Raw genomic sequence first — 15165 nt, forward strand, 5'->3', positions numbered from 1 at the left:
AAATCGCATTACCTCAAGGCCCAGCAGAAATTCCACCCACCCCAAGCGCCCAGTCCTCAGCATTCATCCAGCAAGCACCTCCGTGCCTCCTGCACACAGCCCCAAGGTAGCTGCTGGCACCCAAGCGAGTTGAAGGGTAGAGGCCAGCCAAGGAAGTGACTTGCATGCCGAGACCCTGGAGTCCCCAGGATGTTTTGATGATCTGTGGGGCTGTGTGGCAGGACGTTTGGAAAGCCTGGAAACTTGGTCATCACGGTGAGGCAGCTGACATTAGCACGGCCACATCCGTTTGCCTGTGGAGGTGGGGTTACTGGCAGCGGAGGGAAATGGGGCCCCTTGAGAAGTTAAGTAACTTGCCCGAGGTCACACAGTGGGAACAGGACGCAGGTCTGCAGATGCGTAGGTTAGAGCTGCTGCTGAGAGCCAGGGTGGAGGAGGCTGCCCGCTGCCTCATGCCTTCTGCTGGGCCCCAGGCATGTCCCAGGGACAGGGCTGCCAGTTGCCTTCCTGCTTCTCCTCCCCTGGGATGTCTGCTGAAGTGAGAGGTCCAGGCGGCAGCTGGGGGCTGTCACAGGCAGCGGGAGCAAGGCCGGGAGGCTGGAAGCAAGCCACTTCCCAAAATAGCTCTGATAAGCACAGGGCAGGAGGGCCCGCCAGGCCTCAGCCCCGGGCAGGCAGCCTCTCTCTGGCCCTCCTCAAGAGGCCTGGGCTCTGCTGACGGGCTGATGGCCCAGGCCACACCTGCTCTGTCAGGGCCTCCGTGCCTGGCCCGGGTGATGGGACTGTTCTGGTGTGTGACCCGGAAGCTGAAGCTGAGTACAGCCCATGGCTGCAGGGGGCAGGGAGGTCTGGCAGGACAGGTGCATTTGGGCAGGGGGTGTGGGGCAGAGGCCACTGTAGGCTGGCAGGAGGCACCTGGGACTTCCGTTGTGTGCCAGGTCTTGTCAGGTCTCGCAGGGTCAGGGACCGAGAGGGGTGGCAGGCTCTCTGGCTTCTCGTGAGCACCTGAGGCGGTCAGGACTGGGGTCTCGGGGCCTTTCCTCTGGAAACCTGAGCCCAGCGGGGCCAGTTCTCCAGTCCTGGAGGTGGGGGCCTAGGCCAAGGGCAGGCGGGACAGGACAACAGCTGGAGATCTGTAACTCAGGCCTAGGGGAGCCCCTCCAGAAACAGGAGGCCGATGCTCTGGGGGTGGCTGCAGGTCTCCTTAAGGCTGTTGGGGGGCAGGGAGACGGCCCAGCTAAAATCTCAGGGAAGCCCCTCCACCCTGGGTGCAGGTGGGAGGAGGGGGGCGGTTCCGGTGCCCGCCTGCTGGTCCTGACCGCCCCCCCTCCAGCCCTAGGCTGTGAGCGCGATCGCCTGTCCTTCGGTTTCTGCGAGACGCTGCGCCTGCTGGGCCGCTGCCAGCTGCCCACCGTCCGCACCCAGTGCTGCCGCTCCTGTCCCCCACCTGGGCGTGGTGCCCCCTCCCGCGGCCGTCAGCGGGTCGCCCGCCGCTGACCCACACCCCGGCCCCCCCGCGGCCAGGATGCACAGCCAGACCGATGCACGGACCTCAGCGCCCAGCAGGACCTCAGTGCCCAGCACGGGCTGCGGTGGAGCCCCGCCCCTCGCGCCCTAATGGTGCTAACCCGGCCCCCCGACAGTGGCAGGCTGGGGACCCTTCCCTCTCAGAAAAGGTATTTTTTTATTCTAACAGTTTGCCTAACATTTATTATTATTATTGTTATACATAAACAGGCATCTGCCGTTCCGAAGTACAGCTTGGCTTCCTCTTGGATTGGGGGAATTTCAAGTCAGAAACTACACCTCTGCTGCGGCCGACAGCATCTTTCCATCTGCTCCTCTGGGAGGCCCACAGGGGAGAAGGGAGCAGAGCCCATGTGGGCAGGAAGGCCTGAGGGAGCAGAGCGGAGGAGGGCTTCCTAGAGGCGGTGTGTGCAGGGCTTCAGACGGCCGGGTAACAGGCGGCAGGAGCGTTTTCTGGGCACCAGGCGCAGCCTGGCAGAGGCCCGGGGGTGCCGGTCCCTACTCACAATCCTTCCACACCTCCACTTCATGCCCCCTGCCCAGGCCCCCCAGCCCTTTCCCCCATGTCCCCACTCTGTGGTCTTCACCAGAGACTTGTGTTTCTCAGGGATTGAGCCACACGCCCTTAGAGGAGCAAGGCCCATCTGGTCACCAGCAGGGACTGCCCCCTGGAGTGAACCCCATGGACACATCCCCGGCCCCCTCTGCTTCATCTGTTAACTCTTAACTCTTTATCTGCACCAGAGGGGTGGAGGGAGGGGCAGTCTGGCCAGACACACCCTTCTCAGCCCCCACTTGTCCCTTTCTTTCATCTTCTCTGTACTCAGCGGTGGGGCTGGGCCGGTTGAGGCCAGGACGTATGGTGGCTTCTTCCTCACTGACAATCCCAGGCGCTGGGCTCTTGCTACATTGACATGTGGTCCGGCTCCCCAGCACCTGCCACGCCAGCCCTTCCCTGCCTGCCACACTCAGTTCCATGGAGTCGGACTGTGGTGAACACACCAGGGAGCAGATGCGCATAAGGTGCTTTGAAGGTGTCCCGGGCCCTGGTGAGGGGTGAGGAGGCCGGAGAAGGCTAGACACTGTCTCCAGGAAGTGACCTGTTGCAGGCACCAGCCCTCACCTCTCCTTATGAGCCTTGGACCGGACCGTTTTACAATCTGCTCACAAGTCCTACTCCTGGAAGGGGTTTATCCCCTTTCTCCAAATGGGGGACCACCACTCATTCCATTCTACGGTGTCTGCCGTTCACAGACTGTGATGTGAATGGTGGTTCTGGAGCTCTGCGTGTGGTGGCTACTCACAGCTTGGGTGTGTGTGTTGCGGGCGGAGGGGGAATGAAAATCACTCCTTGGGGACTGAGACCAAGAAACGGGATCAGAGGCTGAAGCAATCGGCAAGTGTCTGTCCCAGGGCTGGCCCCTCCAAGGGTCAGAAGGGTGCTGGAGTGCCCAGCTCTCCCATTTCCCGTTCTCTGATCACACATCACACCCTATTTAATCACCAACACACTCCATGGAGCTGGAGTGAGTACCCCATTTTCAGATGAGAAGCCCAAGGCTCTGAGAGGGAGGTGAGTGGCACAGGGCATAGGCCCTGACTACACAGGCCTCAAGCTCCCATCATCTCCTGCTCTGAGCTCTGGGCCACCTCTAGCAGCTGACCCCTCTGACCAGGTAGGAAGATGGCCCGAGCAGGCCCCACGGTAGCTTTGCACAGAGAGCAGTCTGGGGCTTGCGTGAGTTCAAGCGTCACCGCGCTGTCTGAGAGTGGAGGGGTGTCAGGCTTGCTTCCTGTCTGTCTGCAGCAGCCCGGCTGGCCAGAGGCGGCCCTGGAGACCCATGGTGTGAGTAATGTCTTCCTAGGGATTTGCACTGTCACAAGAGCAACCCCTTCCTTACAAGGGACAGGGAGCAGGGCCTCTACTTGTGGGCCCCTGACCCACACACTGAGCGGGGGCTAGCACTCAGGTCCCAGTCACAGCTGTGCCACTGCTGTGTGCTGTGACCTCAGGAACCCCCAGCCTCACTGAATCCGTGTCCCAGGAGGATACAGACTCAACAGCCTGCTCTGTCTGGGAATCCTCACTGGAGCTCCCCCCTCTCCCCCGCCACCATCACACTGTAGAAAGACATTTGGTCTTAATCATTCTCGTGTTTTTCCGATGATGGGGGGGTGCGGGGAGTGGTGTCCCAGGTGGCAGCTGGGACTGAGCTGTCAGCCTAGGCAGGAGGCAAACAACCCATGACTCAGGCAGGGCACGTCACAGCTGGTGGAAGGAGGGGTGCTTGCCACCCTGTGGCTGGGGGTTGCTCCGGACACAGGGAACTCCAGCTCTTGGCTCTCGGCCAAACCCAGTGCCTCCAGCCCTCACCTGCAGCTTGGCCATGGCTTCAAGGGCCTCCCAGGCATTCTGTGCCACCTGCCCAGAGCAAACCAAAGACAGGGATGCAGAAACACCCAGCTGGAGGGTGAAGAGCCCCCCCCCCCGCCCCCCCATAAGCCCTGAGGCACCTTCGAGCCCTTGGGGCTGAGTCCCATCACAAGTGACTGTAACTGCATTTCAAACCAGAAGGTTATACAAATTAGTTGTTTATTTTGCCTTTTAGTATGACAATTCCAAAATTTAACTTGAAGATAAGTACAGAAGCTGCTGTGACATAAAAGGAAAGAGTCACTTGGCAATGCCCCGAGTCCTCCACTGCTGGCATCCAGCCTCCTGCCTGCAAGGATGGCCCCAGGCATGCCCAGCTGCCCAGAACACAGGCAGAAAGGCAACACCGTGCAAAGTGAGGAGTAGGGATTTGTGCAGTAATACATTTAGTTTAAAAAAAAAAAAAGGACTGGCTATTTGCCTAGAGTACGTCCTATATCAATAGAATGTACAAACCAGAACTGTTCCCAGCACTCAGCAGTCTTGGCTGCTGTCGGATAGCTGTCGGCATGACTGCAAGTAGCCCCGAGGCTACCTGGGGTAAGAAGTGGGCCCATGCATACATAAGGAGAAGTCAGTGATGGTCAAGGCTAGAGGTCAGAGATGGCACAGAGGTGCAGAGCGATTCCGGAGGCTCCAGGTTTACATAAATACGCACAGAGGAGTCGTGCACGCAGAAGAACTTGTTATATAAAATAGATGTACATAATCTAGAAAACCTTGATAAAAAATAGTCTATAAAAATATAAACTGTAGTGAAAATATACAAAAGTATTAACAAATGTTCAACCCACACAAAACAACTCACCAACGTGAAAGCTGGCAGTTCCCACCTGGTGTGATGAGCACGGCTCCCCTTGGCCATGGTGTGTGTGCCCGGGAAGCAGGCTGGAGGCCGCCCCACCCTAGGCTAGCACCTGTCAGAAGGGCCCTCCCCGTGGGACCAGCAGGGGAGGCACTGGAGGGTACAGAGCAGCTCTTTCCTCAACAGCACAAGGAGAGGGGAAGCGTTGGCTCAAAATAGTGGGACCAAACACTACAGTTCTGGAGGAAGGAATCAGCTCCATCCCGTCCCCAGTCTGGAATCGGGCCAAGCATTCCCTCTCCCACCCCTCTAGACACCTAGCGCTTTATTCCAGAGAGGAGAACCTCCTAGCAAGGGTTCCTGGTCCACTTCCCCCACGATCTCTCTCTCTGCTCTCCCATGCCCACTGCCTGACCACTGATGCTGAGAGCCTGGAAATACTAACACGCCACCACCGCTCAGGGCACGGCTGACACCGGCCACACACAGCTGGTCCCCGGGCCCAATTCAGGTGCTTTTAAGATGAGTCTTTTCAAGGCAGAACAGACAAAACAAGCATATTCCTAAAGGCAGCATTTTAGCCCACAGGACACAGCAGTTCCAGGGGGAAATCAGCTTGGAAACTGAAGTCTCAAGGAAGCTGGAGCTGACCTGTGGGGCCCCAACCCCATTCCTACTGCACCTCCTGGGCTGCTGGCCGCTAGGCTGACAGCAGGTGTGGGAGGTGGGGGCCGGGAGGCGGTCTCCAGCAGCCCCAGTGGCCCTGCGGGGGTCTGTGCAGAGTGGCGAGGCCGCAGCCCAACTCACAAGGCAACTTCCTGAAAACGGCAGGCCTCAAACAGCTGCTCCCAAAGACCAAGACCGTGATAAAGTATGTTCTTGACACCTGAAAACAGACGAAGGCTTTTGGCAACATACAGAGGCCAGCTCCCTGTACACAGTGAGAAATCAAATTAACCAGCTTGACCAAAGAAAAGTTGAGCTTGGTCTAGTACGCTGAAATGCCATCCTAGCTATGATACTGCTAGAAGGTTGACAGCAAAAAAAAAAATGCTTATGAAAAAAGTGCTGCTTCAAACTACACTGCTTCAATAGTCTGTGTTTTGCATCAACTAAGGATTATTTCCAATTTTTTCCAGGTAGTGTAAAACAATCCGTGTCAAATTTTCTTTCCTATTTGAGTAATACTGTCCAGGAAACATTGTCTCATATCTACACATCAGGGATGGTCCACAGAGTGATTAAGCAAAAATAACCTTCCCTGCGGCAAAGCCTCTTTCCAGGCCTTCAGAACGGTAGTGCTCTAAGTCCCAGAATTACCTAGGCAGCCTCACATACTGGGAGCAATGGTGACCCCACAGGGGAGGCCAGCTGCCGAGAACAAGGATGCCCCCAAGTGGCAGTGGGGAGGGGACGCGTCTGGGAGGGCTCGCCAAAGCTTTGACCTCAAGTGAAGGCTTCCCAGCCCAGGCCCTGGCAGCCGGCCTCCTGCCGTCCCAGCCAGACACACTGGCTGTTCCCGAGGAAGCCACAGTTCCCAGCTGCCCAACAGCATTCACTCTGCCGCTGCACCGTCGCCCTGCAAGGCACCCCCGGAAAAGCTCCCTCCATCCCCCCCAACCAAGGGTGGGCCTGCCGTGTAGGAGGATGATCCACAGTTTCCCTGGAATCCCATCCACACGGGTAGAATGAACCAAGGGTCAACTCGCAGATGGAAAGAAGAGGTTTGCACAGAGCCTCGTGGAGCCATGCGGACAGTGAGCGTGTGGTGTCTGGAGAGCCAGGCCCTCCCCCAGCAGGCTGGGAGTTACTATTTGAAAGGCTGTGCGTGGAAGGGCAAAAGCTATCCCAGAGATGGGGCACGGCCAGCACCCTGAAGCCACCAGCAGAAGGTCTGTGGGCTTTCTGTAGGCCGTTTCTGAAAAAGGGATGTGCTTCCTTTCCTAAGGAAGTTCCTTTATTCACACCAACCTTATGCCACCCAAAGCAGTCAGACTCTGGCCCAGGAGTGTGTGAAGTGCAGTGGGCACCCTCCACAGCAACTGTTGAAAACGTTGCCCACGACGGCCCACGATGTACAGGAGGTACCACAAGGGGAGATGGCCCACGTAAGGTTTTCTAAGCACAGAGTCACCAACAAAGCTGACAGATGCTGTAAATAGGCTCTTGAAAATTGCCAGCTCTAAGCCTAGCGATGCACTGATCAGGCGGAAAGCATGATGGGATACGAGTAGCCACGTGCCATGGCATGAAGATGGCTGTAAACAGATTAGACCCCCACCCCGAGTGGAAATGAGAAAGTGCAGTGTGGCTTTGGACATCTGCCCAGCAGACTTCCAGAGACCACGGATGTTACATTCTGGCTTTGAAACGAGCAGAAACATCTCTGCAGTTCATCCTTTTGGCACACTTTGGTTGTGAAGGCAGGAAGAGCGGCGTCACGGGCTGGGAGTGGGTGGCACTCAGGAGTCCTCCTCCTCGTCGCTGACCAGCTCGCCCTTGTCAGGGCTGGTGTCCCGGTCACGCAGGAAGTCCTCCCGGATGGCCTCCAGCTCCGTCAGCTCCAGCCGGACCTTCTCCAAGTGGTAGGTGCGCCGGTTCCGGATCTGGCGCAGGGGGAATGGGTTCAGGTCCCCAAAGGAGATACCGATCAGCTTCCTGGCAGGACACAGCACAGAGACAGAGCATCAGGGGGGCTCAGGCGAGAGCTCACACACAGCACTTATTTCAGCCCAGCCTGGATCCGGCCTGGGGGTGTGGGGAGGCGGAGCCCGGACACCATGTTGAGGGCCTGATGTAGATATGTCACTCGGAGGCCAGCGCTCATGCAGAGGCTGCAGGGGCAGCCCCCGAACGCCGGCCTGGATCCAGACGCCAGCTCCACCACACGCTCCCCATGGGATGCAGAACAGGGAAAGTGAGCCCCCTTTCCAGCCCCCAATTCCTCATCTGTACGTTCAGATAACAGCGGTGCTGCCTCCTGGGCACAGGGTTACTCAAGTTGCCGCCCGGGAGCACAAGGACGGGGTCTGGCACTTGCTCAGCGATGGTGGGGGCCACGTGCCTCTGAGTCCTCGGAACCAGCACGAGGCCTGGCGCAGGGTGCGCTCAGAAAGGCTCTGTCACTGGACGGACTGACGCGGCGTGAATGGATGCACGGATGCCCGAGCAAACCTGGGGTAACTGTCAGACTCAGTGGTGTGACAGGTGTCAAGACGCAGTCCACGGAGAGACGTGCAGTTTGTGGGTTTCGTGGTGTGACAGGTGTCAAGACGCAGTCCACGGAGAGACGTGCAGTTTGTGGGTTTCGTACTATCCCCAGGTCAAGGCACCCGTCTACAGTAAATACTTTAAAATCACGGCACCTTGCCCCTAACCACTGGCCAGCGGTTTAATAAAAACAGGACTAGCAGGTGCCCAAGGCCTGGCTAAGGGCTTCCAGCACTAATCACGGCAGCCACAGCCATCTGGTGTTGTCACAGAAGCCGGTTCCTCGCACACTAAGCCCCCGCCTCCCTTCTGCCGGCCCCAGCAGCAGGGATCTAAGGCCTGGTGCTCTTGCAGACCCGGGAGAGGCTGTGATGAAACAGCAGTGTCACTGGACTTCCTCCCCGCCTGTCAGAAAACAAACCGTTCGCTCCTGCCGCTGCCCCATCACGTGGGGTGCTTTACTGTGACGTGTACATGCCCTTAGCATCCCTCCCTCTTACATACATTTTCAAATTTTATTTATTTATTTTGTTTATTTGGCTGCACCGGGTCTTAACCGTGGCATGCGGGATCTAGTTCCCTGACCGGGGATCGAACCCGGGCCCCCTGCACTGGGAACACGGAGTCTTAGCCACTGGACCACCAGGGAAGTCCCTCCCTCTTATATTTTTAAACACTCACACCTTAGACATGCTTCACTCCAAGCCAGAGGATGCTCCTGCAAGGAGGTAAAGGGTCAGAAAGGCTGGCTTTAGGAGCCGAGCTCCCCAGAGCATGTTCTAGAACTCGTGAGCAGGAAAGGCCTACTCAGTGTGGGTCTCTGTGAAACAAAATGCTGGCTGGGGACTGGGAACCAGGCCTGCGTGACCAGCCCCTTTTCTCCAACAGCTATGAGTCACAGGCTCCACACACCTGAAATCCAAGTGTCCAGGCCCTTCCTTGCTACAGAAAGCACTGCATTGGATTGATACTGTCCGCTGCCTCCGTCAGGCAGCCACCATCAGTGCAGGCTGGGGCAGCACGGGGGACCGCACACCGCTCTGCCTCGGGCCTGGCAGGTGCGGTCGAGAGATGTGAAAGTGCCCCGTGTCAGCTACGTCCAGAGGACAACGCCTGGCGCGTGCGAGGCCCCGGAAGGTCCTGATTCAGAGACGGGTCTAATCTTGTTGCACCGGACTCCTGACCACATCTCACTCAGTCGCCTGCCTCCTCCTCGCAGAACCAATCAGGGCACTGCAGGTCGACACTCCTTGGAACCGCTAGTCTGGGGAGCTTATTAAAATACTGGGGCCCCAGTCTAGAGGTGGGGCCAGGGCATCTGCAGTCCTAACAACACCCACAGGTGATCCCGCCGCACAGGGAACTCTGGGTCCAGTGGACGCAGACTTCCTGCGGCAAACTGACAGGAAACTGCACGAAAGCCACTCGCCAGGTGGCGCTGCAGGAGTGCGCAGGACGGCCCGTATCCAGGCCAGGCCCACCACCCCTTGCGTCTCTGCCACCCGGCAGCACTGACGACCCACACAAAACTGTTAGGGGCTGAGCGGGATGCCCTCCACACGCATTAGCTGTTGGAGTGAAGTTCACTGAACGCCACTCTGGTCATCTTGACCCGATGTGAGATTAACAAACGCTCTCAAGGTTCACCCCAGGACTCGGCATCAATCTTTCACAGGCAAACATTATTCTTGGATATCCTATTATTGTTGATATAGCAATAAGCTTGAAAACATCTTAAAAATCTACTTCCCAAGTAAAAGATCCTAACGATAGTGGTGATATCCAAGGAAGCCAGGTGTGGCCTCAGCCAGCACCTTCTCCCAGCGTCCACCTCCCTGGTCCCTTGGCCTCACTCAAGAGAACCACAGGGGAATGGTCCTCCTTCCCCCCTCTCCGGCCCCACACGCTCTCCTGCCACAAAACTCTGGCAGCCCCGGAGCCCTCAGCCCCTCCTGGCTGACCAGAGGCCTGGACGCTGCCCAACCACCTCTCCCTACCTCAGCCAAGGAGAGAAGCCCTCCCTCCCCGTCAGGTGAGCATATCATGGGCGGGGGGGGGGGGGGGGGGGGGAACTGGTGTTTGTCAAGTAGGTTGTCACCCATCAGTGGATCAAGGAATCAATTGAGTGAGTCATGACGAGCATTTTAAATATGCAATAGTGTATTTAGAAAATATATCAGAGGGTACAGCACAGATCTTTGGCAAGCGCTGGAAATATTTCAACAAATTCTTTTGTTTCAGTTACATACACTCCAGTACGTGTGTCCTAGGTTGTGAGATAAAATGTTCTTATTATGGGTGGCAGTCAACAGAGTTTGAAAAACATTAATAAGCTCCAAATGTTTCTCAGTCAAAGGACTCCTGTGGTTTTCAAGAGGCCACAAGTCTGCTGCAGGGATCCATTCCCGTGCAGTACGGGCAGCTCCCAGCACCTCGGCACAGCGAACGTTAGCGCTGCCTCCGTGGTTCGCAGGGACGTGCGCCCTCACTTGCCCAATCAGCAGCAGGTCCACAGAACTCCCCTGGAGAACCCAGCCTTGGTCATCAGGGCCAGAGCAGCTGCCAACTGTAGTTCAGGGGACACATGGACGAGGGTGGCTCAGAACAGGCAAAAAGTGTGTGGCTGGGGAGTGAGGGGGTGAAGAGATTCCTGAACGCTCAGCTTCCCAGGCCAGAAAGCCAGGGGACTTGGAAGTTCAAATTCCTTCTCCACCCCCTTCAATCTGCCCCCTCTTTTCTGTCTCTGGGGGCACCTCGCTGCAGGCTACCACCTCTCTCGCCGGGACCCCCTGGGCTCCTGCTGTCAGTCCTGCTCCAACCTGACGTGCCCTTTTGGTGTCTAACCCTGCAGGGACTTCCCAACACTCAGGATGAAGCACAAGGTCCTGGGCAGAGTCTACAAGGGCCTTAACAGCCCAGCTCTGCTCCCGCCCGGCCTCGATCCCTGCCGCGCCAGCCCCACCCTGGCCGAGCCACTGCAGCAGTTCCCCCAAACACGCCGCGCGCCCACAGCCCTGCGAGCACACGGCTCCTGAGTCCCTCTGCCCGGGCTGCCCACTCCCCACCACCCCTGCCTGGCCCAGGTCACCCGGCCTTCCTCTGGCACTTGCCCCATCCCCGGGCTTCCTCCACCGCAGCTCTGAGCAAACCAGGCCGTAACACTTCCCCACAAGTTCTTCAAGGACAGGGCCTGTTCCTCATCTACCATCCTCAGTGCCTGGCAGAGGGCTTGCCGTGTGGTTGATACTCAGCAGGTGCTCACTAGACAAATAATGTGCTTTGGTTGCGGGGATTCGTGTTTGTTGAATAAAGGATAAAAGCATCTTTCATCTTAGTTCCTCCCTAGTCTCTGGAGGCCGCTCCTTTCCCCCTTTTCCCTGGGAGGAAGCGCCCTCTCTCACCACTGCACATCTGGGAAGGCTCTGGGTTTGAGACGGCCGGGACAGTCCGTTCTCAAGGAAGCAGAGGTCAGGATCCCTGTCCTCCTGGGCGTCTGGGGATTCCCCCAAGGACTCACCTAGCGTCAAGGATAGTGCGAGTGAAGTAACGGAGATACTTGAATATGGACATCGAATCTTGCAATTTCAGGATCTCCTCTTCCTTGTATTTAAAAAGTGCCAGGGCAAAGCGGAAGATAACCTGTGGAAAGGACAGGGAAATCTATGACTAGAGAAGCACCGTGGCTCCAGGCACCGGCTCCAGGGATGGAAGGCCTCCCTGGGCCCTGGGAGCAGCCTGCACGGCCTGCCCTGGGGCAGACACTTGACCTGAGGTGCAATTTCCACCAGTGCCTTTCTTAATAGAAAAAAGGTTTCAACTCTTTGGTGGTTTTCAGCAACACTTCAGCCCAAACCAAAAATTTCCTTAAGGAGTAGAATCTTTGTGGAATCCTTCCACATTTAGCTCACATTTCTAGTCAACAGGCTATATAGAACTAGAAATAATTTTTAAATTAAATCAAAACCAGGGTCCTCTGATTCTGAAACTCTTAGAAAGCTCCACCTCCAGAGGCAGTTTTTATCTCACCTACTGAAACTAGGGTCTGAATTTCTGACTTCTGAGTATGGTGAAAGAAAATAATTTTTTTTTCTTTTTTTTTCTACTGATTTGTTTCTGGGTTGCTGCGTTGAGGCCAGAGGGCATGGACTCCTGGTGGTCCTACAAGTTCAAGCAGCTTTGGAACAAACTGCTTCGCCCACATGTAAGGGCACGGGCTGGCTTGCACCAACCTGAACTTTTTCTTATTTAGAAAACAATGTTTACAGAGATTAAATAGATTATCTCTTAACATCCCTACCTGTGGCCCAATAGGGAACACTGTTTAAGCCCTGGTTGAGAATTCTTTTCAATAATGACAGAGTAGATTAAAAAGTTGATAATGTACTGTACTGGACAGAGTGTGAGGTAATATACACACTCAAACTTTGCCGGTGGGAGTAGAAATTGGTTAAGGCCCTTCCGCAGGGCAGTTTGGCATTCTCGATGAGAACTACAGGGTCCTTTGGTTCTGGATTTACCCTGGACCTATAGCACTCCCACTTCTAGGACTAAACCTAAGAATGCACTTGAACCTACAGAAAGACAATTATAAAGAGTCACAGCTGCAGAGTCTGACGTGGCAAAAGACTGCAAACAGCGTAAGTGTCCATCATCAGGGGACTGTTACGTAAATTTCTGGTTCATCTGTAGAAGGAGATACTACGCAGAGTTTAAAAAAAAAAAAAAAAAAAGAGCCAGATCTATATGCCCTGATATGAAACTATCACCAATAAATAATAAATTTAAAAAACATATTTTAGATATACATAAAATACCTTGAAAAAAAGATACAGTACATTGAGAAGAACGGCTGGGAGACGGGGTATCTCTTTTCTACTGCACGCCCTTAGTTATATGATTTGAGTTTATCATGTGTTACTCACGAACTGATTTTTTTAAAACATAAAACAGATTGGGTGGGAGGCTTGTGGGCAGTAGGGCCCTGAAGTTGGCCCCCCGAGTCTGCCCCTGATCCTCTGTTTGCTCTGGGCCTCTACGTCCTCATCCATACAGTGGGGATAATACCGCCATCTATTTGACAGAAGCTGAGGCTCAGACTGCAAACCATCAAAGCCCCCATGCCTGGCACAGGGTTTGGCAGAGACTCAATGTTTCTGATAAACGAGCAAATGACTGCAGTTTCCTGCGACCCCAGACCAACCTCCAGCAGCACCTGGTGCTGGGATCACTCTGCCCCTCGGCACCCTTCGTGCCTCCCAGCTAAGCCGGCCACTCTGCTGCCAGTGCCACTGCCCATGGAGGCATGCAGCAAGCAGACCCACCTTTGGTCCCTCGTAAAGGAAAGAGTCCCATATTTTAAAGAGGATGTCACTAACGACGCTATCCACAAACACCACCAGAAACCAGTTGAACGTGATGAGGGTGTAGTCCACTTTGTACTGTTCAAAGTGGGCATGCAGTCGAGGCAGCTTCTCGCTCATGAGGTCTCTGAACACCCGCTGGTCCACCTGGAGAGGGAGCAAAGGGGAGAAGCGTATGGGGGCTGCCACTGCACCGAGCAGGCCACCCGGGGCCCCGGAGGGGCTGCAGGCCCATCGCCACACACAGCAGGGTAGCTGTTCCAAGTGCGTGGCGGGCTCACCCCAGAGCGGACTGCTCCGCACCCACGCTGGGGTGAGCCCGAGAAGCAGCTGGCCTTGCACACTGCAGGTGCTCACCAAGTGCCCCCTGTCATCCTTTCCACAGGGTATGGGGGTGGGTTCTGTGGCCTGAAAGCCACTCCTGTACTCAAAATGCCCCATGAAAATGGGCTGCTGCAGAGCCGGTGGCGTAGTCGGTCTTGCTAATCCACGTGGAAATACAGAGGGTGCTGCTGCAAAGGGCCATATACCCGAGTCCCGGGCCAAAGAGGAAGTGTGATATCACCACATCCATTCAGCAAATATTTACTGGGCTGTGTGGGGCAGTGAGGGAGCAAGGACTCCAGAGTCAGCTGGACCTGAGTTTGGTTCTCAGCTCTACCACTTTCTAGCCGGGTGGCCTTGGGCAGATTATGTTCTGGACAGCTCTGTGCCTCACCTGGAAAACAGTTAATGATCTGTCTCTCCCAGGGCTACTGTGAAGATTACATGAGACTTAGGTAGACACATATCAAAATAGGTGGCTGTTACCCCTCCATGCTCTGTGTCAAGCAGGGGCCAGTGCTGGGCAGAGAGTTGAACCAGGTTCAGCCCTGACCTCTAGGAGCTAAAAGACGAGTGGGGAAGCCAGATGTATGGACTGTTACGATAGCTGTGGCCACCAGGGCTTGGTTAAAGATGTGTTTACAGAGCATTACAGAGCCCCGGACGGGTCCCAGCCAAGCCTGGAGGAGAACAGCCCTGCGGTGGGAGCACAGGATTCTGGGCAGAAGGGGTGAGAAGGACGCAGCTCAGCCCGGCAGAAGCACCAGGTCCCTGAGGGGCAGACCTCACCTACAGGCCAGGGGCTTTTCCAGCCTTTGTCTGTGACCCACAAGAAAATATACATCAGCCATCACCTAGTCTGTGTGCACAGAAGAGAAACAAACTCACAAACAACACTTAACCTCACAAAGTAGGACAGTTCTACTCTATTCAACTTAATTTGATGAAAAAAACAAAAAAAGCTAGCGCCAATCCCGATTACTCGTGTTTGAAAAACGCAGCAGGCAATGAAGGAGAAGCGTTAAGAGGCTTTAAGCAGAAGAGTGATGTGGTTGGATTTGTACTTTAGATCCATCTCTCCACCTGAAACAGGGGGCCAAGCTGAGGGGGAAGCAAGGCCCCATGGAGGCCCCACCACACCTGGGGCAGAGGTGATGAAAATCTGAACCAAGGAAAGGTGGTGGGAGGAGAGGGGCACCTGGATCAGAACTGTGTAGAGGTAAAGTCTGTATGAACCTACGGACCCCTCTGCTGTCAGAGGTCAGGAAGAGGGGTGCTCAGAATACACAGGCTTCCCACAGGGGCATGGAGAGGGCAGAGTGTGGTTCCCTGAGGCCGGATCATAGGAATGAGGGCTGGGCTGGGGGAGACTGGGACATGCTGGTGCCCGAGGGGCATCTGCAGCAGGATAACTGCAGCCCACCAGAGACCCGAGGCTGAGGCTCCAGGGCCTGGGTGGAGTGAGGTCACCTTAGGTGAGCAGTGAAACCGTGAGAAAGAGAGAG

At 55.8% G+C, this 15165-nt stretch overlaps 2 protein-coding genes across 6 annotated transcripts in view; one reads left to right on the top strand and one right to left on the bottom strand.

Annotated features, from left to right (window-relative positions):
- The window catches only part of ADAMTS7 (ADAM metallopeptidase with thrombospondin type 1 motif 7), a 57721-nt gene extending 55962 nt beyond the window's left edge, over nt 1-1759 (top strand). For all 3 annotated transcript variants that reach the window (XM_032624320.1, XM_032624321.1, XM_032624322.1), the window contains one exon: nt 1334-1759. In XM_032624320.1, coding sequence (XP_032480211.1) covers nt 1334-1497 — 164 coding nt within the window. In that variant the 3' untranslated portion in view covers nt 1498-1759. The remainder of the gene's footprint in view (nt 1-1333) is intronic.
- A 2340-nt stretch (nt 1760-4099) lies between these two features.
- The window catches only part of TBC1D2B (TBC1 domain family member 2B), an 88012-nt gene continuing 76946 nt past the window's right edge, over nt 4100-15165 (bottom strand). For 2 of the 3 annotated variants that reach the window (XM_032624323.1, XM_032624326.1), the window contains exons 11-13: nt 13298-13483; nt 11494-11615; nt 4100-7424 (exon numbers count right to left, since the gene is read on the bottom strand). In XM_032624323.1, the coding sequence (XP_032480214.1) occupies nt 7229-7424; nt 11494-11615; nt 13298-13483 (504 nt within the window). In that variant the 3' untranslated portion in view covers nt 4100-7228. Of the gene's footprint in view, nt 7425-10062; nt 10543-11493; nt 11616-13297; nt 13484-15165 lie in introns of those variants that run through there. The other variant, XM_032624324.1, reaches the window with a different exon arrangement.

Source organism: Phocoena sinus, chromosome 2 (genome assembly GCF_008692025.1).
Source record: "Phocoena sinus isolate mPhoSin1 chromosome 2, mPhoSin1.pri, whole genome shotgun sequence".
Taxonomy (NCBI): domain Eukaryota; kingdom Metazoa; phylum Chordata; class Mammalia; order Artiodactyla; family Phocoenidae; genus Phocoena; species Phocoena sinus.